Source organism: Tachyglossus aculeatus, chromosome 17 (genome assembly GCF_015852505.1).
Source record: "Tachyglossus aculeatus isolate mTacAcu1 chromosome 17, mTacAcu1.pri, whole genome shotgun sequence".
Taxonomy (NCBI): Eukaryota; Metazoa; Chordata; class Mammalia; order Monotremata; family Tachyglossidae; genus Tachyglossus; species Tachyglossus aculeatus.
In genome coordinates, this window is record NC_052082.1 from 47,203,620 (window position 1) to 47,227,045 (window position 23,426).

Below are 23,426 nucleotides of genomic sequence, written 5' to 3' on the forward strand. Positions count from 1 at the left end.
CCGGAATGCCACCCCACAAAAGTCCGCGCTGTGGACAGCAGCCAATCCAGCTCAAGGAGCCAAAAGCCAGGGCCTTCTCCACGCTGGAATGGGCCCTGAGACACTTGTTCCCAACTCTGCTCACTTCACTGAAACCAGAGACCCCTTTGCTGAAACCCTATGGAGACTGTGAACCCACTGTTGGGTAGGGACCGTCTCTTTACGTTGCCAACTTGTACTTCCCAAGCGCTTAGTACAGTGCTCCGCACACAGTAAGCGCTCAATAAATACGATCGATTGATTGATTGAGGTCCCCAACTCTGAGCTCAGTGAGAATGAGTGAGAACCAGTGGGCAAGGAGAGAGGGAACGGGTGGAAGGGCAGAAGCCGGCCAGCTGCTGGGCTCTCACCGCTTCTCAATCCCAGCATTCCTCTCGTGCCCGGCAGAAATGGCTTTTGAGCTGAGAAAGGTCTTTTTTCTTGACATGAGAATATCGTTCTTGTTCTTTCTCGGATTCCCACTATATATTATTAATAAAAATACTTGTGGTAGTTAAGCACACATTGTGGGCCCACCTCCGGGCTAAGCGCTGGGGTAGATACAAGATAATCAGATTGGACACAGTCTCCGTTCCCCACTTAGGGCTTGTTACAGACTATTTTTTATCAGCCTGTCTCCCCCATTAGACTCCTGAGGGCAGGAGCAATGCATATTCTCCTAAGTGTTTAAACAATCAGTGTAGCCTAGTGGAAAGTGTGCACCCCTGGGAGTTAGAGGACCTGGGTTCTAATTCCGGCTCTGCCCCCTGCTTGCTGCGTGACCTCGGCCAAGTCATTTAACTTCTCTGTGCCTCGATTTCTTCGTTTATAAAATGGGGATTCAATACCTGTTCTTCCCCCTGCTTGGACTGTGAGCCCCATGTGGGACAGGAACCGTGTCCAACCTGGTTATCTTGTATCTACCCCAGTGCTTTGTACAGAGCCTGGCACAAAGTAAATGCTAACCAATATCGCAATGTTTACATCGCTTAACACTCAATCAGACGCTCACTAACTACTTGCTTCTGCTTGACTGACTATCCTGTTTCAGTACAGAAATGGAAGCACCCGGCTAGGGACTCTTGAAATGTAAAGTTCCTTGAGGTCAGGAACCATATGTAATCTTTGGGACGAACCCCATGTGCTCAGAATAGTACTATGGAGCCTGTGGTTGCTCAGAACAGGGTTTCTGCCTGACGGACCAAAGAAGATTGCCCTACACTGGATGAGTCTCGTTATTTCCACATGCCACTGGCTCCTGGTCCACATCCAAATCATACTCAGACAGTCTGACTCTCTGGCCAGAGCTGCATCACTACCATGTGCATGAAACTCCAAGAAAACAACCAGCCAGACAGAGCCTTGCCAGATTTCTACCCCACCTGTGCATGCCTTTCCTTTTTCACCCTTGCAACATTCTCAATCCTAAACTCGTCTGGCCAGTCTGTCCCTAAAGCAACTTGCCCCTCACCTCCAGAAAAGTCCTCCACTTTACTAGTTCTTAAAGTCTGCTCAGAGAAGCAGCATGGCCTAGTCACTAGAGCACGGGCTTCGGAGTCAAAAGGCCCTGGGTTCTAATCCCAGCTCGGCCACCGGTCCGCTGTGTAACCACGGGCAAGTCACTTCACTTCTCTGTGCCTCACTTACCCCATCTGTAAAATGAGGATTAGGACTGTGAGCCCCACGTGGGATAGGCGCAGTGACCAACCTGATTAATTGGTATCTACCCTAGTCCTCAGAACAGTAATAACTTGGTAAGGTGCTTAACAAATACCATCATTATTAAGAAATGCGATAAAGAGCACGGTCACTCGGGCAGAACTTAGTGGAGACCAGGAACTGTTCTCTGGCTTGGCTAGCCCAGTGCTCAACAGGCCCGAAGCTGGAGAAGAAGCCCGAGGTCTCAATTCAGTTCCAATTTCTGGCTTCTCTGCCCAGCTAGATAGCTGGGAACCTCCACTTATGGAGAGATGAATAATCCATAGAAGATTCAATGATTTATTCTGATCACTATTTTTGTAAGGACTTCTCTTGTCTCCCCTGTTGGAGGATAAGCAGCATGGCCTTGTGGATAAAGCACAGGCCTGGGCGTCAGAAGGACCTGGGTTCTAATCCCGGCTCCACCACTGGTCTGCTCTGTGACTCTGGACAAGTCACTTCACTTCTCTGTGCCTCGGTTACCTCACCTGTAAAACTGGGATTAAGATTGTGTGCCCCATGCAGGACAGGGATTTTGTCCAACTTGACAACCCTGTATCTATCCCAGTGCTCATTACAATGCCTGGCACATAGTAAGCACTTAAAAAATACCATAAAACAAATAAACAAACAGACAAACAGGAACTGTGTCTCTGGTATTTTCCCAAATCCTTAGTATGGTTGTTGCCCAGTGGGTGGCAATTAACACCATAACTACTACTACTAATATTACTAGATTATAAGATCTAAGGAGGACAGGAACTGTGCCAGATCTGATTGTGTTGAATCTACGCAAGCGCTTAGCACACAGTAAGTACTTAATCAACACCACAATCACTACTACTACTACCATTACTCCTATTACCACCACCACCATCTGCTCCTGGAGATGCCTGGCTAGCTCAGGTCAAGGGCATCACTCGGGAAGTCAAACAGACTCCCGAGCCGAGGATGAGTCGCCCTTCGAAAATTCACCCGGCTGAATGACAAGACTATTCCAACTTGGCCACTCCATTCATTTAGGCCAACCTTATCTTCAACGCGGGGTAGCAGGGCTAGGCCCTAATTGCCTGGAAGTTGATTTATCAAGTGCTGAGTATTTCTATTACAAAATTATTGATTAAAGTTGATGTATTTTATCCACAAGAGAGTTGGTTCGAGAACCTGGGAAAATGGCTGGCAGCTGAGAGGGTGTTATAGATGGACTTACGCTGCTGAAATTCAGAGAGGGTCTGGAGACCTGGGCACAGAGAGAACGAGCTGGCGTTCTGGGCAAGGCCTGCTTCTGAGAGGGCCTTGGTGCCCAGTACATAGCCAGGGCCTAGATGACAAAGGAGGCAGCTGTCCTCCTAGATGGGAGCCCCACCTCCTAGGAAATGGGGTTTGTAGCAGGCAAGAAGTGGGGGAATCTGTCTCACGTCTTCACCCATACCTACTTCAAGGGGAGAGGTGTGACAGTGGTCGTGACTCTGAGGAAGAGACATGACCCAGCTGGAGCAGAAACAAGCCTCTAATGTCCAGCTCCTGCAGCCCCTGCTCTTGGGCTCTAACTCTACTCAACGTGGAGGGCTGTGACTCAAGCAAAGCGGCTTGGGGTTCGGCTCTTCCCACTGGACTGCTTTTCTCTCTCACGTCCACCTGATCCCTGCGCAGTCCATCAGTGGGATCCACTCCCTGCCTTTTTGGTTGGATTCCACGTTATGCTCTGTTTCTGGGGGGGACAAGAAGCCAGGCCCCCCAGGAGTACAGAAGAGGGGTGGGGGAGTCTCTTGCTCCCTCTGCTATCTCTCACTCCCTGCAAGCACCCTCCACTCCCGCCCCACTGGGCTAAATCCCGCTTGCTCCACACAGCCAGGCTGGAAGACTCACTGCCCCAAGACCACCAATTACCGATAGGACAGGCGAGAAGCCGAACGGGCGGCTTCTAGCTCTGGAGGGGGAGTCCCCCAGCTGACACCCCACTGCAAGCCCCAACCCTCATCTCGCCCAAAGCCCAACAGTCTGCCAACAGGACCCTCTGTTTCCCAAGTCCCCAGGACTGGGGATTGCCCTGGGAGTGTTAGATTCCTCCACATTGGCGGCTGATCCAAAGTTCACTCTAAGCAGCTCTCTAACTGACTCTTGGAACCCAACTCGGCTCCTCACTTCTGGTCCCTTACGTGTCAAGTCTTGTTGGAGGGCGGGGAGGGCTGGGACTGGTCTCTCCCCGCCCCCCCACCCCTGAGCTAGGTCAGGTCACTTCCCGAATTGCCCGGCAGAGCAGTGGGGCCATAGCAGGACTCTTCCATTCTCCAGCGCATGGCTCGTTCTGACTCAGAGCCCCAGGCATTTCAGGGTAAATGGAGCCCACTCTCGCCTTGGAACCCACTCCAAGGGTCATCCTGCCCTGCCCCTCCAGTGCTCCTCACCAAATGATGCCCATGCATCATAGAGTCCTCCTTCCTACCATCAGATGGGCAGTTCTGGCTGCCCAGGAACATGGGGGCGGCCTGGGGCCTGCCTCTCCGTTGGGCCTTGAGCACAGCTGCCAGTGTCAAAGCTGGCGAGGGAATACTTTAAATAAAACTTTCTGTACCCCCACAGCCCTAGGGCCATTGATGTACCAGAGGCTGAAGGTCATCACAATCAACCCGACCACAGAAAGAATACCACCAGCTCCAAAAGGCATCTACCCTATTAACAGAACTCGACCCAAAGGGCCAGGGCCACAATGGCAGACCAAGTTTGATTCTACTTCCTGATTCTCTCCTGATTCTCCTTCCATTTCCTCTGGGTGGGGAAAGTCGTCCTTAGCAGAGTCACGGAAAGGAGGGCTCGGACAGCCGACTGCACGGACTAGCTAGGGGCCTGGGGGTTGTGGGGATGAGGGAAGGGTGGGTGGCTGATGAGAATCATGGAGCCAAGCCTTTGGCAACACTGATTTATGGAGAGAAAGAGAGCGAGCGAGAAAGAGAGAGAAAGAGAGAGAGAGCCTCCACTTTCTGCCCCCCACCCAACCCCATCACTAGGCTTTTGACTGCTGCTTTCTTTCAAGCTGACGGAACCTGTAATATCAACTCAACAATGCATGTTCTACAACTACGGCTACAGCTACCAGGACACACCTACTACAGTGCATGCATTTAGTACAGTCCCACAGATACATACAATCTAAGAACAGGCAAGGGGAGATGTGAAATGCTTTACTGGACGACAGGTGTTTGGGATTTTTAAGGAATAAAAACATCGAAAAAGAAAGGGTACAAAAAAGAAGACATTTCTCGAGAGTTGATATGAGTTTGTTTCTTGAACCGTTTGATCCGAACAAGCAAAAACATGCAACCAGCTGCTACTAACAGGAAGCTGGACACGGAGAGAGGATTAATAGGTGTGGACAAACCTTCCCGCTGAGCGTGCTCAGAAGAGTGTTTGAGAGGACGTGTGCAGGTCCGAGTGTGAGAGAGGCGGGGAAGACTGCCTCAGAGACATTCTCACGGCAGCCCCAACCAAGCAAGAGAAAAGACAACAAAAACATAACTGCTCACACTCACCATCAAGGTCAGTAGCTCATGATACTACCCCGAGGTTTGGGCTGGCAAGTATAAAGTACAGTAAGGCGTCCTGAACCAGGGCTGGACTGCAAGGAGGAGGTCGGGGGAGGGTGGCAATTAGGGTGGTGCGGGGGATTGGGTGGCTGGAAGACTGATGGACCCGTTCCCCCCCCCCCCGCCCCGCCCCCAGCCCACTCTTCATGTACAACTTCAGGGGAAAGCCCACCCCCCGAGAAACCCTCAATGTCCAAACCGGTGGGCGGTCACCGCTTTCCGGGGCATTTTGGATAAACGCTGGTCCCACCCCTGCCCAGGGACAGAGGGCTGGGGGTTGGATTGGGGTTTGGGGGGCCTGGAGTCGGGTACTGAGGGAACTAGATGAATGAGCCCAAACGAAAAGAATGCAGCCTATGCTGAGCGCAAGGAAGAGATGCTTCAAACTGCCGGGTGAGACCGAAAGAAGGGTGACCCAGGTAGGTGAAGTTGTCTGGCCGGGATTGGGAGGGGAGGAGGGTGTCAAGCAGTGTCTGAGCGCTCTCTGCTTGGGGTCTCGGGGTCTTGACCCGAGAAGCAGCATGGGTTAGTGGATAGAGCACGGGCCTGGGAGTTGGTAGGACCTGGGTTCTAATCCTGGCTCTGCCACACATCTGCTGTGTGACCTTGGGCAAGTCACTTCACTTCTCAGTGCCTCAATTACCTCATCTGTCAAATGGGGATAAGAGCGTGAGCCCAATGTGGGCCAGGGACTGTGTCCAACCTAATTAATTTGTATCTACCCCGGTGCTTAGAACAATGCTTGCCACATAGTAAGCACTTAACAAGCACCATAATTATTGTTATTATTATTATTATTGTTGGGTAGACTGAGTGGGGGAGAGGGCTATGGCAATCCCATCTGGGTTGGATGTTCCATCTGCATATGTCAGGAGGGGTGAGTTTCAGGGGGCGGGGGTCATCTGGCACAAGCCAAAAGAAGGGCTCTGCTCTGCCCCCATTTTGTGGCCAAGGGGGAGGACGGTCCGGGAACTAGGGGCCGGCTCCCATCACCCATAATACTTGAAGAAAACAGCCAGAGGGTAATGCAGAGGGACAAAGGATGAGAGAAGAAGCCCCTCCAAGTGGTGCCTGGAGAACCATTTCAGTTTGGGTCACAGACTGGGTTCCATTGGGTGCCCACGGCTCACTCTGCCTGCTCTGAGAGGCTGGGGTGGTGGGCAGGCCCCCCCACCCGTCCCCGGAGGTAATGTTTTGGGCAGAGGGGATGGGGATGCATACCAGGTGAAAGGAAAGGGAAGCTGAGTTGCTGCCATGCAGGCCTGCGCGGGGTGGAGTGAGATGGGGAGGATCACAAACCTCATGAGCCCCGCTCCGCCCTCCATCACTTCCCAGTGAGCAGTGAGGCCAGCTTGGGAAAAAGCTCTCCACCCTGGGGGATTTCTGATGGGGGGGAGGTGAATGGGGGGAGGGTCCTCCCCTCTTGCACTGGCTTTGCCCAGGGTGGCCCAGGCGCCAAACCCCCGGATTTAATTCGCTAACAGTGTGGAGGTGAAAATGGCCAAGCTAGAATGTCCTCTGGAAACTCCACTCTCGATGGAGGCGGCGGAAAAGAAAACGCCTTAAGCCTGGGGAGAGATTGGTTTCAGGTAGCGATGTCTAGATGGGTAGGAACCAGGGGGGCTTCCCCCACAAGGTTTGGGAAGGGTGGGGACATGGGGTGTGTGCGCGCGTGCGTGCAGACAACGGGGACCCGTTCTCTGACTCGAAAGAAACGAGAACTCCATACTGCCCTTTAAACTTGCCATGAAGGGGGAGGTGGTTAATCGAGGGTTACGGTTTAGTTTCATTCTGCAAGTGACAAAAACCCAAACCCAAAGCAAAAGCAACACAAATAAAATCTCCAGGATTTCCAGCCTGGGAACGACCGAGGCTCCAGTTGTCCTGGCACCCAAAGCCCCGGGGATAAAGAACAAAAACACAGAGAGGAGAAAGGGGGCCGAGGCAACGTGAGGCCCCACCCAGAGCCCTCCGGGAGCTTAAGGGGCTGCTCTGCAGAGCCCCCATATGCCGCGGGGGGAGGGCAGGGGACCTCGGCACCCCTTGCCGCAGGGCCCCAAGGGCCATCCAGACAATTCTTTCTTTTTTAGGGGAAAAAAAGAAAGAAGCTTCCCCTCATCCCTCCTCCTCCCCCTGCCCTGGCCTTCTGGCAAGCCACCCCTTGGGAGGTTGCCCCCCGCCTCCCCCACAGCCCCCACACCCCCTTTCCCCGCAAGCCACAGAATGAAAACCCACACAGACGTGACTGGGGAGGGAACAATCCTTTGTAGCTCTTAGGAGCAGTGCCAGTTTGCATGGAACGGAGTTCGACTGACATCTCACTTTGGACTCCATCGGGTCCACTTCTCAACAGTGAGAGTTTCTCTTTTGGTGTTAGCCATTTCCCCTTCTCCCTCTCCTCCTCGAGAGTTCAGCTACCACCCTTGGAGGCCCCCCAGCCCCCGCCCCCGCCCCCAGGAGGCAGCTGCCAACCGTCACCGCTCAACTGATGTTGTGGGGGGCCGAACTGAACTGGGGCCGGGGCTCTGGGCTGCCGCTGCAGCTCCCCCGGGGGGGGGGCGGAGAGGGGTCGAGGCCCGAGTTTAGGAAGACGGGACCAAAACCTGTGGACAGAGGGGGTCTGGCTCCCCGCTGAGCCCCGCTGGGCTGCGGTGCCCATAACAAGGCTCTGTCAGTTCCCTCCCGCTGCCTCCCAATCGACCCCACGACCCGTGGTGACACCGCTGGGGAAGAGGAGGCCACCCAACGGGCTCTGCCAGCTGAAACCCCAGGCTGACTCGGGGATGACAGAGCGGGCCGAGATGGCCAGTGAGGGCTGAGGGCTTGTGCTGGGTTGCCTGTAGGGCAGGGGCAGCACCAGAGCAGTTCAGGGTGGGGGTAAGGTGGCCAAAAGGAAAGGCAGAGTCCCTCAGGACTCCCCTAGCTGGCCTTCCCGCTCTGATTCAGGGTGGAGGCCGGACACCTGGCTAGGGAAGGTGGGGCCCAGCGGGAAGGCACCGATAATTCTGGGGGGTTGTGGGGGGCGGGGGAGAGGGACCCTGTTCTGCTCCTCTGACCATCACCGAGCCTCGGGACGGGTCAGGAGTCTGGCTGGGGTGGGGCCACAGAGCGAGAGGGCACGGGGGTCGGCCCAGTGGGCCGGAAAAGCCATCGCTCAGTTCACCGCCGTGACTTTCGGCAGGAGAGGGAGAGAAAACGAGAGCCTGTCTGGTCGGCAGCGGTCGCTTGCCGGAGCCGGGCACCGCTTGACCGTCGTGGCTTCGCCCCACCCCCGGCCCCCAGGGAGCCCACGAGGCCATGAGAACAGTGACGGACAGGTGCGGCCACCCAGAACACCAACAGCCTTTACCTGCCCCAGCAGCCTGGGGATACGCTGTGTAGCCGCCTCTTCCATACACCTCCCTACCTGATCCTCTTGCTGCCGCCACCGCAGCCGCCGCGACCGGTCCATAGGCGGCTGCCGCTGCCGCTGGAAAACCTGGCCGGGAGACAGAGGGAGAGGGTGAAGCGGGCGGAAAGCCGGGGCCTGCGGGGCTCAGAGGGACGGGGATCCTGGCGGCCGGGGGAGGGGATAGAGAGGGGATGCTCGGGGAAGCGGTCTGGCGGCCCAGGTTTCTTCAATGGGAGACGGCACCCCTGCATCCTGTCCGTCAGCCTCCCCCGGCTTGCCCAGGGGTCCATCCCCTGCCCCATACCTTCCCGTTTGAACCTTCCCCACGACAGTAGGGAGGGGGCCACTGGGAAACTGGCTTTAATTTGGGGAGGGGTGTGCCTGTCCCTTGAGAGGTGAAGCAGAGTGGATTCAGGGAGGACCATCCCTTGGGAAGGCCGCTCTATGGAGCAGGAGAGAGTAGGCCCGAGGAGGGTTGTCCCAGGCTCAGGCAAGGAGAGGAGGCGGCAAAAAGGGTCCTTGCCTGTGGCCTCTGATCCAGAGCCAATTTCTGGGAAAAGCACCAGCTGCCGAGGAGGAGGGGATGGATTTCAGAAGCCTCCTGAGCTTCCTCTCTGGGCTCAGAACACTGACGGTAATAGCAAGGGCTACATAGCCTGGGCTACTGATGAAGGGATGGAGAGGATGGAGAGAGGGTGGAGACATCCATCCATCCATACACATACACACACGCAACTAAAAGAGGAAGGTTTTCCTAAAAGCAGCAAACTAGAAGCCTGCTACCTCTAAGGCTGATCACCCTTGCTACAGTGGGCTAATGGAGACTCAACAGGGAATGAACACTCTAGAGTCACGCTAAACTACTTAGAACATCGAGGAAAAAAAAAGACATACTTGCATTTAAATATGGTAATAAGGCTGTTGGGAGGAAAAAAAGTATTGAAGTCAATATATGTTCACCATTATCTGGGGCTGTTTGAAATCCCCGTATTCCTCACCCCTCATAAACAAAAAAATCCCGCTGTAGTTTCCCTCAGGAAGGGAGTACCGAAAAAGACGGGAGGCAGAGGTGTATCACAGGTCCTCAGCCTCTCCAGGGGCGCGGTCTGGGTCTAATTCCCACCCATATACTCTTTTCCAGCGCTTAAGACAGTGCTCTGCACACAATCCATCAATCATGTTGTGTTTACTGAGGGCTTAAGACAGTGCTCTGCACACAGTAATCAATCAATTGTATTTATTGAGGGTTTACTGTGTGCAGAGCACTGTCCTATGTGCTTGGGGGAGTACAATATAACACAGTTGGTGGACACGTTCCCTGCCCACAATGAGGTTATGGTAAGGTAAGTGCTTAATACATATTATTGCTACTACTGTCCTCAGAGGCCTGCTCTCCCCAGAGAACCAGGTCATTTCTGGCTTGGCCAGGGGCAGGATGCCCCCTGATTCTCCCTTCTCCCCAGTTTCCTAGACTCAAACCCCCCAGGATGCGGGTTGGAGAGGAAGAGAGGGGCAAGCAGGGAGTGCTCTCTGGACTTCTTTAGTGCTTACAGCCTGCAAAGCGCAGAAATGACTCTAGGTAACGGAAGCATGACATTTGGGCGGGGGAGAGGGAGGTGTTGAGCCAATAGAAAGACCTCCGGACAAAAGATCTATTTTCTGGCACTGAGTGCTTTTTGGACCAAAGTCAGGGAGAGACAGAAAAAACTACACCGAGAAAAGAAATCCATTATCCCTAATCTCAGATAAAAGCACCTGCAGGAACCCCGGCTGCAAACAACTGCTGTGGGCTGGAATATAATCTGATCCATCAAAGGAGCTCGCAGATAAGTGCAGTCGGAGTGAAAGGGCCGCTGGGAGTGAGTGTGTGTGGGGTGGGGGGTTTGGGGAAAGATTAGGGGGCCGGGGATGGGGGGGAGGTGTAGAGGAGGAGGGGCTGGGAGAAGAAGCGGCGGGAGGAAAGGCCCAGTGGGAATCAGGATTAGAGATTTCCCCAGTTGAGGGCTGATCCAGCCAGTCTTTCTGGTCAAGGGGTGAGTCTATGGTCTTGCCCCCACCCCTATCACTGTGGGCGACCAACTGGCTCCAGTGCCGCTGCCCAGGCTGACCACCCCCCGCCGCAGGACTCCTTCGCCACCTCCCCTCCTTGGCGGATCGCTCAATTCGCTCGATAGATTCCACCGCCCTAGAACAGCAAACCTTGGGGACAGGAATTTTTCCATGGGGGTGGAGGGGGGAGCCATCAAGAAAACTTGCCCAGGAGTGACACCCGGTCCCAACACATTGTTTTTTCGAATGCCGTGGGAAGCCTCAAACTAGCTGGGTGCAATTGGGAAGCAGCAGGGCTCAGTGGAAAGAGGAGTCAGAGATCATGGGTTCAAATCCCAGCTCCGATGATTGTCAGCTGTGTGACTTTGGGCAAGTCACTTAACTTCTCTAAGCCTCAGTTCCCTCATCTGTAAAATGGGGATGAAGACTGTGAGCCCCCCGTGGGACAACCTGATCACCTTGTAACCTCCCCAGAGCTTAGAACAGTGCTTTGCACATAGTAAGTGCTTAATAAATGCCATCATTATTATTATGATGATGTGGCGGAGCTGGGATTAGAATCCATGACCCTCTTACTCCCAAGCCCATTACATCCACTATGTCACACAGCTTCCAAGTCCCAGCTCGGAGCTCTTGCCACCTCCTGAGGAGGAAGCTCTTAGTACAGTGCTCTGCACACAGTAAGCGCTCAATAAATACGATTGAATGAATGAATGAAAAGGAAGGATGGGAGGAAGGGAGAGAGAGAGACAGAGGGAAAGAGGGGGAGAGAGGGAGGGAGAGACAAGTGGGGGTTAGGGGGGAAGCAGGGCATTAGCTAATGCCCTGGGGAGCTTTACACTCAGAAGCTGTGTGATTTCTCTGCTCGAAAAGAGGGAGAGCCAGGAAGGGGTCTGGGAGGGTCAGCGGACCATGGCAGGCGCAGAAAACCCAACTTCACCTCACCCACTCTGGCTGCCTGACCCTTTTGTTTTTTTCTGTGAACAACCCTCTGGCTCTTTGGAACGAACCGTTGGCGACACGCGTGTATCGGGCACCGCCCGGACCCAGCCTCCTTGATCCTCCAGCGCACAGAGCCCCGAGGTCTGCAGGCTGGACTGAGAAAATTGGAGGAAAGAGCCCGTCCACCTCTGCCTCTTTTCCAATGACGTTAGCGCGGGCTTTGATCAAGCCGGGCAGGGCTTTCAGAGGCTAGCAGCTGTCATTTCAAACGGATTCTCTCTTGCATTATTCTTTTCATTAGGCTGGGCTTTGGTCTTCCCGCCGCAGGGAGGGGGCTGAGAGCTCGGGGCCTGGCCACCGCTCATGGGAACCGGCTTCCCAAGGTTGAGGGACCCCTCAGACATCCCCAGAAACCCCACCAAGATCCCATGGACACTGGCCAAGCACAGTGCGATCCACGCCTCCTGTTGCGAGCAACCAAAGCTGTTGGAACCCCGGCCCCTGAAGCAAAAGCCCTTCCATTTTTTTTTTTTAATGGTGTTTAAGTGCTTCCTATGTTCCAGGCACTGTACTAAAGTGCTGGGGTAGAGACAGGGTTAGACACAGTCCATGTCCCACACACGGCTCATCATCTTAATTCCCATTTTACAGATGAGGTCACTGAGGCCCAGGGGTGAAATGACTTGCCCAAGGTCCTAAAGCAGGCAAGTGGAGGAGCCGGGATTAGTTTTTTGATTCCAAGCTCCTCACCTGACTTTGTTCCACCAGATACCACCAAGGGTTGGGGGTCCTGTCCTGTCAGGTGGGCTGCTGGACCCACAACTTGACAAAAGGCCTGTGGAGTTGTCGGGAGAGTTTGCAGGCAGCAGTGGTCTTTGCTCTATCTGTAATCTGCAAGTGTTTTTTTGTCTTTCCACCAATACATCAGAAGCTACATGAGGGCACAGGATAGTAGTACTACTACTACTACTAATAATAATAATGACATTTGTTAAGTGCTTATTATGTGCAAGACACTTACTAAGCACTGGGGTGAATACAAGCAAATTGGTTTGGACACAGTCCCTGTCCCACGGATGCTCACAGTCTTAATCCCCATTTTACAGGTGAGGTAACCAAGGCATAGAGAAGTGAAGGGACTTGTCCAAGGTCACACAATGGACAAGTGGTGGAGCCGGGATTAGAACCTACGACCTTCTGATTCCCAGGCTCGGGCTCTATCCACTAGGCCATGCTGCTTCTCTATGTTGTCGTGGTTATTATTATTATTAATGATTATCATCAACAATGATAATTTATATTATTATGGCATTTAAGCACTGTTCTAAGCACTGGGAAAGATACAAATTAATCTGGCCAGACACAGTCCTGTCCTACATGGGGCTCCCAGGCTAAGTAGGAGGAAAAACAGGCACTGAGTCCCCATTTTATAGATGAGAAAACAGAAGCCCAGAGACATTACAAGACTTGCCCATGGCCACACAGCGGATGAATGGCGGAGCTGGAAAAAGAACCCAGGTCCTCTAACTCCCAGGCCCGTGCTCTTTCCACCAGGCCACGGCTGTACTCCCCCGAGTACAGAGTCTAGTACTCTGGAGGAGCTCAATAAAGCCCACTGATGGATTGATTGACTGCTGACTTGCTGCTCAACGCAAGTCTGGATTGGCAGAGGGCCACGTAATACAATCTTTCTTGCTGGGAGAGGCCTCCCTGGAGGGAGAAACGCCCTCCATTCCCCCTCGCCCCCCACCAAATAGGGTCCTGCTAAAATCTCTCCCCTCCTTGGGCACCACGGCCTGCATCTCCTTGCCTTTCAGCTGGCCCCTAATTTGGGCTGCCCCTTTAAATGTCATCCAGGTGTCCTTTCACCTAACAGTCCCCGTCTGCATCCTCGAGACAAAGCCTCCCGTTGTCTCTGAATTATCATTCTGACCCACTCAAGTGTAAGAATCCCAGGCAATTATTTCCCAGCCTCGGATCAGGCAAACTCCTTCCAGACCTACAATCCCCTCTTCAAAGAGCATTCATTGATTTCTTCTTAATAGCTTTTAGCCACTGCTTTCCCCCATCTCTGAAATGCCTAAAAGCTCGAGAAACTCAATTAGCGGTAGGGCGCACAGTCCTGAGCGACCAGGGCGGCAACCTCCGAGTCGATGGGACTAGTAGCCCAGATGGAATAAGCCCACAGTGGAAATCCCTATTTCCTTTCGACACTACTGGACATTTTGGCTCATCAGCACTCGCACCTAACGTAATAGTAATAATAATGATGGTATCTGTTAAGCGCTTACTATGTACCAAGCACTGTTCCAAGTGCTGGGGTAGATCAATCAATCAGTTGTATTTATTTATTGAGCGCTTACTGTGTGCAGAGCACTGTACTAAGCGCTTGGGAAGTACAATTTGGCAACATATAGAGACAGTCCCTACCCAACAGTGGGCTCACAGTTGAGAAGGGGGAGACAGAGAACAAAACAAAACATACTAACAGAATAAAATAAATAGAATAAATATGTACAAGTAAAATAAATAAATAGAGTAATAAATACGTACAAACATATATACATATATTCAGGTGCTGTGGGGAAGGGAAGGAAGTACGGCGGGGAGGATGGAGGGGGGAGGTGCTTAGTACAGTCCCTTGCATATAGTAAGCGCTTAACAAATACCATCATCATTATTATTATTACAAGCTGATCAGGCTGGACACAGTCCCTGTCCCTCACCATTGTAATCTCCATTTTACAGATGAGGTAACTGAGACCGAGAGAAGTGAAGTGGCTGGCCCAAGGTCACACAGCAGACAGGTGGCGGAGGCAGGATTAGAACCCAGATCCTTCTGATTCCCAGGCCTGGGCTCTACCCACTAGGCCACGCTGTTTCCCATCGGGTGGCAAAACGTTTTTGACCGCTGCCCCTGACCACATCCAGTCCTGAAATGGGAGCACTGTGGAAGGGGGAGAGCAAGGGGAGAGAGAGTGGGGGGCACAATGTGGCTTAGTGGAAAGAGCCTGGACTTAGGGGTCAGAGGTCATAGGTCCTAATCCTGGCACCGCCATTCATCAGCAGTGTGGCCTCAGGCAAATCACTTAACTTCTCTGTGCCTCAGTTACCTCATCTGTAAAATGGGGATTAAGACTGTGAGTCCCATGTGGGACAATCTGATTACCCTGTATCTACCCCAGCGCTTAGAACAGTGCTTGGCACATAGTAAGCGCTTAACAAACACCATCATCATCACAACACTGGGATGGGAGAGGAAGAGGCCTCAGTTACCTCATCTGTAAAATGGGGATTAAGACTGTGAGCCCTTCGTGGGACAACTTGATCACCTTGTAACCTCCCCAGTGCTTAGAATAGTGCTTTGCACATAGTAAGCGCTTAATAAACGCCATTATATATAAAAAAAAGAAGTTCGGACGCTTAGCCTTCCTCTCTGGGGAAGACCAAATCCCTGGCCAACAAGTCAGGACCTATCTTCTCACCCAGAACCTCAAACCAAATCCAGGTTCCCCTTCATCCCACAGTCTGCCCAGTGTGGAGTCTGGTGGGCGGGCAGGGGCCGGTGGGCTCTGGATGACCACTCCTCTTACTACAATGAGGTCTGGATTTCCTGCGGTGGATCCGTGTAGGACTGGGCCCAGGTTGGCCAGAGAGCCCAGGCCCAGGGGTTCTGGTTCTTTCAATATCTGGCTGCGGGACCTCGGAAGGTGAGCCAATCTCTTCGGGCCTCCGCTTCCCCAACTGTAAGTCCAGTGGGGTTGAAGACGTCTCCTCCAAGCTACTGTCGGGGGTATTTAGTGAGGATGGATGGAAAGAGCTCCCCATTCTAGACTGTGAGCTTGTTGAGGGCAGGGAATGGCACTGTTTATTGTTGTATTGTTCTTTCCCAAGAGCTTAATACAGTGCTCTGCACACAGTAAACGCTCAATAAATACGACTGACTGACTGAATGAATGAAAAGACAGTGGGGGAGTGTGCTTCAGAGGAAGAGTTCCACCTTCACCCAGAAGGTTTATGGTTGTTAATAACATAACAAACACTATCCGAGGTTTCAAGGTAACTGCAGCAGACAAGCAGTGTTGCCAGGGGAAGGGATTTTTTTCCAAGGACCCACAACTGAGAGGGAAAGATCAGCTAAACTCCTATACTGCCACCCCATTTGGCCGAGATTTGGATGCAAGAACAGTCCACCCCTCCTGCCTCCAGCCTATGAGATTTCCATCTCATCTCAACCCAACCAAAATGGATCAGGGTCTGCCTCGGGCCTAAATCAGACTTACAAAGAGTGGGACAGCAACACCCCCGTGGTCTAGAAGCTAATCCTGTTTTCTCCTCTCCCAGGCCTATTGTTTCAACTTCTTTTGCTTCTCTGAGCAATTCTGCCTGGGGAATTTCTCTGTGGGCCCAGCTGTGGCCTGCTTGCAGCCGAAGAGCCAAGGAAGGACCCCTCTTTTGCTCCTCCTCAACAGACAAAACCCAAGAGTTCAGCTCCCAGCGGGGGAAGGGGCAGTGGAAGACAGGCATCTTTTCCAGATGCTCCTTGTTGCCAAGGATACGGCTGGGGACTCAGCCATCTTCCTCCTCCCACCCTGCATCCCCTGGGAGCTACAAGAATGGAATCGGCCGCCACTGCGGGGTCCACAGATTTGAGGGCCCAGGAGGGATGGCGATCCTCTGTGTGCCCACCCGGGATTGGGGAATTCAGGCCACACCTTCTTTGGCTTTAGGGTTATCGCTTGAGGCCTAGCATAAAGGTCACCCAGACGCCAAGTCGGAATCTGGAAAACGATGGCTCCGTTTCGCCTGTGACGAGACCCACCCAGTCTGTTCATTGGGGGTTTTGACAGCCAGGACGGCGCCGATATCTGAGCAGAGAACCCCAAAGTTGACGTGACCTGGAGTGAGAGGGGTCACTATTTCCAGTTGCTGACCTCTCCTGGGTCGGGGCCATCGTGCAGGTCTCTCTGTGGAGCCAGAGTCCCCTCCCCTGGCCCGAAACAGCCCGAGTTCTGTCACCGGGATCCTGGTCCGAGAACAGAACTGAGGCTCCACAATTAATTACCATCAACCCGATCCAAGGAGACCCAAACAGCCAGTGAAGGGAACACCTGAAGTGCCACCACCGGCTCAAACCGCTGCCCAGGGTGGGAAAACACATCAAGGAGGAGCAGAGCAGCCCAGCGGGCAGAATACGGGACCGGGAGTCAGGCGACCTGGGTTCTAATCCTGGCTCTGCTACTTGCCTGTGGGCGAGTCATGTCTTCTCTGGGCCTCAGTTTCCTCATCTGTAAAACTGGGGGGGAGATACATGCCCTCTCTCCCCATAGCCCTGGGTGGGACAGGGACTGTGCCCAGTCTTTTTATGTTGTATTTTGTTTTAATGGCATTTGTTAAGTGCCTACTATGTGCCAAGCACGGTACTAAGCCCTGGGATAGATACAAGTTAATCAGGTTGGACACGGTCCATATCCCACATGAGGTGCACAGTCTTAATCCCCATTTTACAGATGAGGTAACTGAAGCCCAGAGAAGTAAAGTGACATTCACAAGGTGACACAGAAGACAGGTGACAGAGCTGGATTTAGAACCCTGTTCCTCTGGCTCCGGGGCCCAAGCTCTACCCACTAGACCACGCTGCTTCTCATTATCTATCCCAGCGCTCATCACAGTGCTCGGAACATAGTGCGAGCCTAACAAAATTCTACAACGATGATTAAGCCCAGACTCCCAGTGACCCAGGCTTCTCCTCCCTTATGGACTGAGCGTGGAGGGAACAGACACAAACACCGCTTGCCTTTGGGTTGTCACGTTTCCAGCCGTTGATTGCTTTGGGGAAAGCTGGCAGCCCAGAGCCGGGCGGGGGGGAGAGGGAGGAGGGGAGGACCCTCCCTTCCCTCAGTCAACAAACACGCACTTTACACGCTGTTTATTTATCTTTAAAGGTCCAGTAGCTGTCATTGGCTGTCCCTGATGGAAATTAAAGCTGAAGGGCTTGAAGAATGATAATTAAGTTCATGCTGGCAGATTGAATATGTGCTCTGCCAACCCGCTTGGGCCATGCGGCGAATGCCAGCGCTTCCAGGGGGTAGAGACGCATGCGCCTGGGGTGGGAGGACCAGTCCACGGGGACGCCGCTGGCCCAAGCTTGGCAGAGGCGAGGAAGAGCCCCTGAGCCTCTAGCCTCGCTGGCTGCAGCAAGGGTCGAAGCAGCACTGGTCCCGCTATGGATGCGAGGCAATTACTCTCCCCTCCCTTCGAAGTCTTATTGAAGGCCTATCTCCTCCAAGAGGCCTTCCCTGCTAAGCCCCGCTTTCCTCTTCTCCCACCCCCTTCTGCGTTGCCCTGACTTGCTCCCTTTCTTCATCCCCCCTCCCAGCCCCACACCACTTATATCCATATCTGTCATTTATATAATGTCCATCTCCCCCTCTAAACTGTAAGCTTGTTTTGGGCAGGGAATGTGTCTATTTACTGTTACAGTGTACTCTCCCAAGCACTTAGTACAGTGTTCTGCACACAGTAAGCACTTAATAAATGTGATCGTGACTGATTTTTTTAAATATGATATTTGTTAAGCGCTATGTGCCAGGCACTGAGCTAAGCGCTGGGGTAGATATAAGCTGACCTGGTTGGACACAGTCCATGTTCCAGATGGGGCTCTTGGTTAATCTCCATTTTACAGATGAGGTAACTGAGGCACAGAGAAGTCAAGTGACTTGCCCAAGGTCACGAAGCAGACATGGGGAGGAGCCGGGATTAGGACCCAGGTTCTTCTGACTCTAAGGTCAGTGCTATAGCCACTGGGCCATACTGCTTCTCTAATAATAATAATAACGATGGCATTTACTAAGGGCTTACTATATGAAAAGCACTGTTCTGAGCGCTGATCTCACTGTACTGCTTAGCATAGATCTTTGCACATTGCCAGTGTTTAACAAATGCCACAGTTATTAGTAAGGCTCTCATCTATCTCTGCCACAGACATTTATGCAGCTGCACCAAAGCTCAGCCACTTTAGGTGAGGGTGCCCGAACTCTTGTGTCCACACCAGGGACCAAACCATAAAATTGCCTCCACTCAAAAAGTTCTGGCAGGTAAAGCAACCCTCTTCTGTCTCTTTCTCTTCCCTCTGCTCTTCCTCCTCCTCTTGTCAGCCATGAGTAAAGTTCTGGATCCAACTTGGGACCTGCCCTCAAACAGAGAAATGGAAGGAAGTAGCAGCAGCTCCCCAAGAAGAGGACAGCATTGGCTAACAGGGTTAAAAGGCACCAACCAACCAGTCTCCCTTCCTTTTTATGGAAAGAACGAGACAACAAAGCAAGAAAGATTCGTGTTAGATTTCAGGAAGAATTCTGCCTGGCAGGAGGCCCAGGGACACCATTACATGGGAGGTTGTAGAATCTCTTTTCTTGGAGACCATTTAGCCGACCACCTGGCCAGGACGGTTAAAGGCAGGTCTGCCTAGAGGCGGGGGACTGGACTTAATGACCTCTAGGTTTTCCCCAACTGAGGCGGTTCTGTAATTACTCGGTCACCGGCTTGTGGTCCAAGGGCTCAAACAGGTCACACCTCATCCCCTCAAAAGGTACGGGCCCATCATAAGACCGCTTGACGCCTCTCTTGGGACAGAAGCATTTTCACGGCATTTTCTTCTTGGCAAAACGCTGGCCCCCGCTGACGCCTTAAAGGCATCGCAGAAAATGAACAGGTTTGTGAGGGGAGAGGAGGTGGTACCTTTGGCACCAGCCTTCTGGCCACTGATAATTCTCAGCCAGAATAGGGGGGTAAAAAAAGTGAATTACCTGCGTGTTGGTTATCCACCCGACTGGCTTTCTGCCCCGAGGTTGGCGTGGCTCAGCGATGGGAACGATCAGAGTGGAAGGAACCCTTCTTGCCTGCCCTAGGTGGCAGTTCCAATTCCACCCCTCCCTGAGCTGGCCCCTGTTCCCCCCGGCCGGGCTGAGCCGCTTTCAACCGGTCCCCGAGTTCTCGGGCCGGTGGGAGCTGGCAGCAGCCGGTCCCTCGTACACTCTGCCCTTTGTGAGACGGGACCAGAGGGCTTTGGCTGGCCCTAAAGCGGGACGTGCATAGATGCCCTTCTGGAAGACACTTTCCTCTCCTTCCCGTGGTGCTGGTAATAAGAATAATAATACAAAATGATAATAATAATAATAATAATTAAACTGTGATTCTGTTATATGCTTACTATGTGCCAAGCCATGTGCTAAGCGCTGAGGTAGGTACAATACAATCAGATCAGACACAGTCCCTGTTCCACATGGGACTCAGACTAGGGGAGAGAGAACAGGTATTACTGAATCCCCATTTTACAGAGGAGAAAACCAGGCACAGAGAAGTCAAGTGACTTACCCCAGGTCACAGAGCAGGCAAGTAGCAGAGCTGGAATGAGAGCCCAGGTCCTCCATCTCCCAGGCTCAGGTGCTTTCCACTACGCCATGCTGCTTCCCAAAGGAACCAAAATGCCAAGAAAAGCCATTCCTGGAGGAGAATGGTGGTGATCTAGGAGAAGTTGGGCTGCCGCCCACCCAAGAAACCACGTTCCTCCACTGGGACGGGAAAGCAGTTCTTTGCCTTAGGGATGCAACCGTACCAGAAGCCAAAAGCTCAACCCGTCAAGAGCAAGCGGGCAGGAGGGTGGGCGACGGTCCCTGAAAACATGGCTCAAACGTCCCTGTCAGCCCCTCATCCCCCATACTGCCCCTCCAAGTCCTGGTACCTTGGCTCCGCCACAGGAAACACATTCGGTACCCGAGCCCCCACCCCCCGAGACCCACGATGCTGTCAGAAATAGTCTGAGAAGTCTGATGCCCCCATCCAATGCTCAAGGCCACAGTGAGTGAGACCCAGCCAGAAAGTCTGGTGTGGTTCTTGGTGCCCGCAGATTCTTTTTTTGGAGGGAGAAAGAAGAAGAATTGTTTCAGAGAACCAAGCACTGTGCTCACACAGCTCCATACCCTATAATAATAATAATTCTGGTATTTAAGTGATTGCTATGTGCCAGGCACCATACTAAGCGCTGGGGTAGGTACAAGATAATCAGGTTGGACACAGTCCCTGCCCCACTTGGGGCTCGCAGTCTCGACCCCCATTTTACAGATGAGACAACTGAGGCACAGAGAAGTGAAATGACTTGCCCAAGGTCACACAGCAGACAAGTGGCAGAGCCAGGATTAGAACCCAAGTCCTTCTGACTCCTAGGCCCATGCTCTACCCATTAGGCTACACTGCTCCTCCGACTCTCCTCACCCCTGGCTCCCACCACCCCAATCTCCCAATCCCTTGTGATAACACAAGCCACCTCAAGTGCCCATGTCAGGTCAAACTAGGTAGAGGGTGGGCAACGAGCTGGGCTCCGGCTGCTGGCCCGGAGAGGTGGCTACCAGGAGGGGCTGACAGGCAGGGTATGGCCGGGGGGTGGGGAGAGAACGGAGGATGAAGCATGGCAGGGCAGGCGTGCCATCAGGCAGGCTCAGGCTATCATTGCTACTGGTTATTTGGTGCCCTCACCTCCCGAAGTGGAAACAGGAAACTGCAAAGCTAAGAGAGAGAGCAGCACACAGCGTGTCCGTGGAAAACAATTTATTTTTCTACCTCAGTTGCTTACAGGAAAAAAAAAAAGTCATTAAAGAGAAGCACAGATGAACTATTTACAAAAATGAGAAAATTCACATTGGCTAAAAATGGTTGCAAATCATGCATACTAAGACAAGTTCACCAAAGCAAAGCAATTCGTAGCAAAAACAAATGGAGTAAGAAAAGTTAAGAGCCATACAGATAGGGAAAAAAAAAAAGAAAAAGAAAAAGGAGAGAAAAGAACCAAGCCCAGTGACTACGGGACAGTCCAAGGAATCAACCGGGTGCCTTAGAGGAAATGAAAAGCAGGACTTTGCATGCGTAGTCAGACGCTGGCAGCGAATCACGTGGGTTAACTAACATTGAGTGCGCTACAGTCTGGCCGTGCGTGAGTGGTCCGCTTCTCACAAACTTGTAAGCGAGGTGAAAGTTCGGTTGGAGAGGGAGCCTGCTCTGAGGGGGTCCCTAGGGGTGGCCTGAAAGGTGGGGTGTGTTTCTGGGAAGGCCCTGGGCATCATCTCCTTGTCTAAAGGGAAGAATCATGCCCCAGTCAGACCTGGGGAAAGCAGGAAGATAGAACTGAAACATCCCTGCCACCTCACAACTCCTAAGCCCCTGCCTCTTTCTGGTGCCCATCTCCACGGTAGCCCTCGTGGTTATCAGAGCATCACCCACCGAAGGATCAGACCCAATGGTGGAAGACGGTTGGCTCCTTATGCAGCCGCCCGCTCCCCAGATTAATTTCTATGGAAGGGGATCGTACCTCTTCCATCATATTCAGTCTCCGCTCCCGCCCACTAAGAGAGCAGCTCTCCTCCACAGCAATTCTCCACGGCTTCAGCTTTCCCTTGTGCCCCAAGGCACAACTGCCAGCCCCATCAGCCGGGCTATTTATAAAATCAATTTGATTTGCCCTCCCCAGTTACTGTAGTGTCCCAAAAAGTTTGTGAGAAGCTACCTATGGGCCCTATGGTCCACTACATTCCACGTGGGCATTAAAGATGCTCTCAGGAAGCGAAGGGAAGTGAGGTGGATTAAAAAAAAAAGGAGACACAGAGTGAAGGGATAAGGTTATGGAAATGGAAAATTAAAAAAGAGACATGAGAGAGAGAGAGAGAGAAAAGAAAACAAAAATTCATTCCAACCAGCCAGCCCGAAGAAGTAATGGTTTCAGTGGACAACAAGAACCATGGTCACCCAGGCTTTTTCTGTCTGTCTGTCTCTCTCATTAGCACTTGTAGTAAACCCCAATTTGTTATGCCTCTTTAAGAGCTAGTTGATAAAAATTATGTCTTGTGAAATCGGCAAGTAGTCTGCAAAGTGAAATAAGAACAGAAATTAATAGATTAAACGAAAAGATAGGTCCCAAGAAATTAAAAAAAAAAATAAGGCTAGGGAGAGGCTGATAATAAATTTGAACTCCAGGAGCCCAGAGGCAGTGGTGGGGGGGAGGGGGGGGGCGGGAAGGACAGACACAAGGGGAGGGAGAGAACTAGAAACTAGGAGCAAGTAGGTGAACAGGCAGCTCCTGCCCGAGGTGCCTGCCGCATTTTGAGGTCTGGGCCCGGTACAAGGGGCCCTCTAAGCACCATAGAAAGGGCAGGAGGGGCAGTGGTTCTGCTCCCCACCTGGCATCTGGGATAGGGGAGTGGCGACAAATGACCCCCGATCTCCGGGCGACCAGTGGCCCTGCCCATTCTCCAATCCACTTGGTGTGGCGACCCCAGTTCAGAAACCAGCTGGGAGGCCCGGCACATCCAGGGCAGTGGCCTCTGACTGTATGGTCAAGGGGCGGGAAGAGCACCTGGCCCATCACTGCACCCAGAGGCAGGAGGGTGGCAGACATTCCTGGGGAGGGGTTTGATTTAGGCGACAGGGTTAGAGGGGCACAAATGTTCCAACAGGGGAAATAGCATTCCCGGTAACAGAGCCTGTCCATGATGGTTGGGAACTGTACTGCAACGTCGATGGTAACGTCGAACACAAACTCTACTGACAGAGGAATCCACGGCAGAAACACTGGCAGGGTGGGGGGACTGGATTAGGGCCCAAGGCTGGTGTTGGAGGGAAGGGTCAGCTAGAGAAAGTTCCAGAGAAACAGTCTTGCCTTGTGGAAAGAGCAAGGGCCTGAGAGTCAGGGGAGCTGG

The 23,426-nt window shown here is 52.7% G+C and overlaps 1 protein-coding gene across 11 annotated transcripts in view; it reads right to left on the minus strand.

Annotated features, from left to right (window-relative positions):
• MSI2 (musashi RNA binding protein 2) overlaps positions 1 to 23,426 on the minus strand; it is a 335,448-nt gene that overhangs the window by 17,858 nt on the left and 294,164 nt on the right. For 3 of the 11 annotated variants that reach the window (XM_038759048.1, XM_038759050.1, XM_038759047.1), the window contains exons 11-12: positions 9,586 to 9,609; positions 8,650 to 8,778 (exon numbers count right to left, since the gene is read on the minus strand). In XM_038759048.1, coding sequence (XP_038614976.1) covers positions 8,650 to 8,778; positions 9,586 to 9,609 — 153 coding nt within the window. Of the gene's footprint in view, positions 1 to 8,649; positions 8,779 to 9,585; positions 9,610 to 21,271; positions 22,593 to 23,426 lie in introns of those variants that run through there. The other 8 variants (XM_038759056.1, XM_038759049.1, XM_038759046.1 and 5 more) reach the window with 4 other exon arrangements.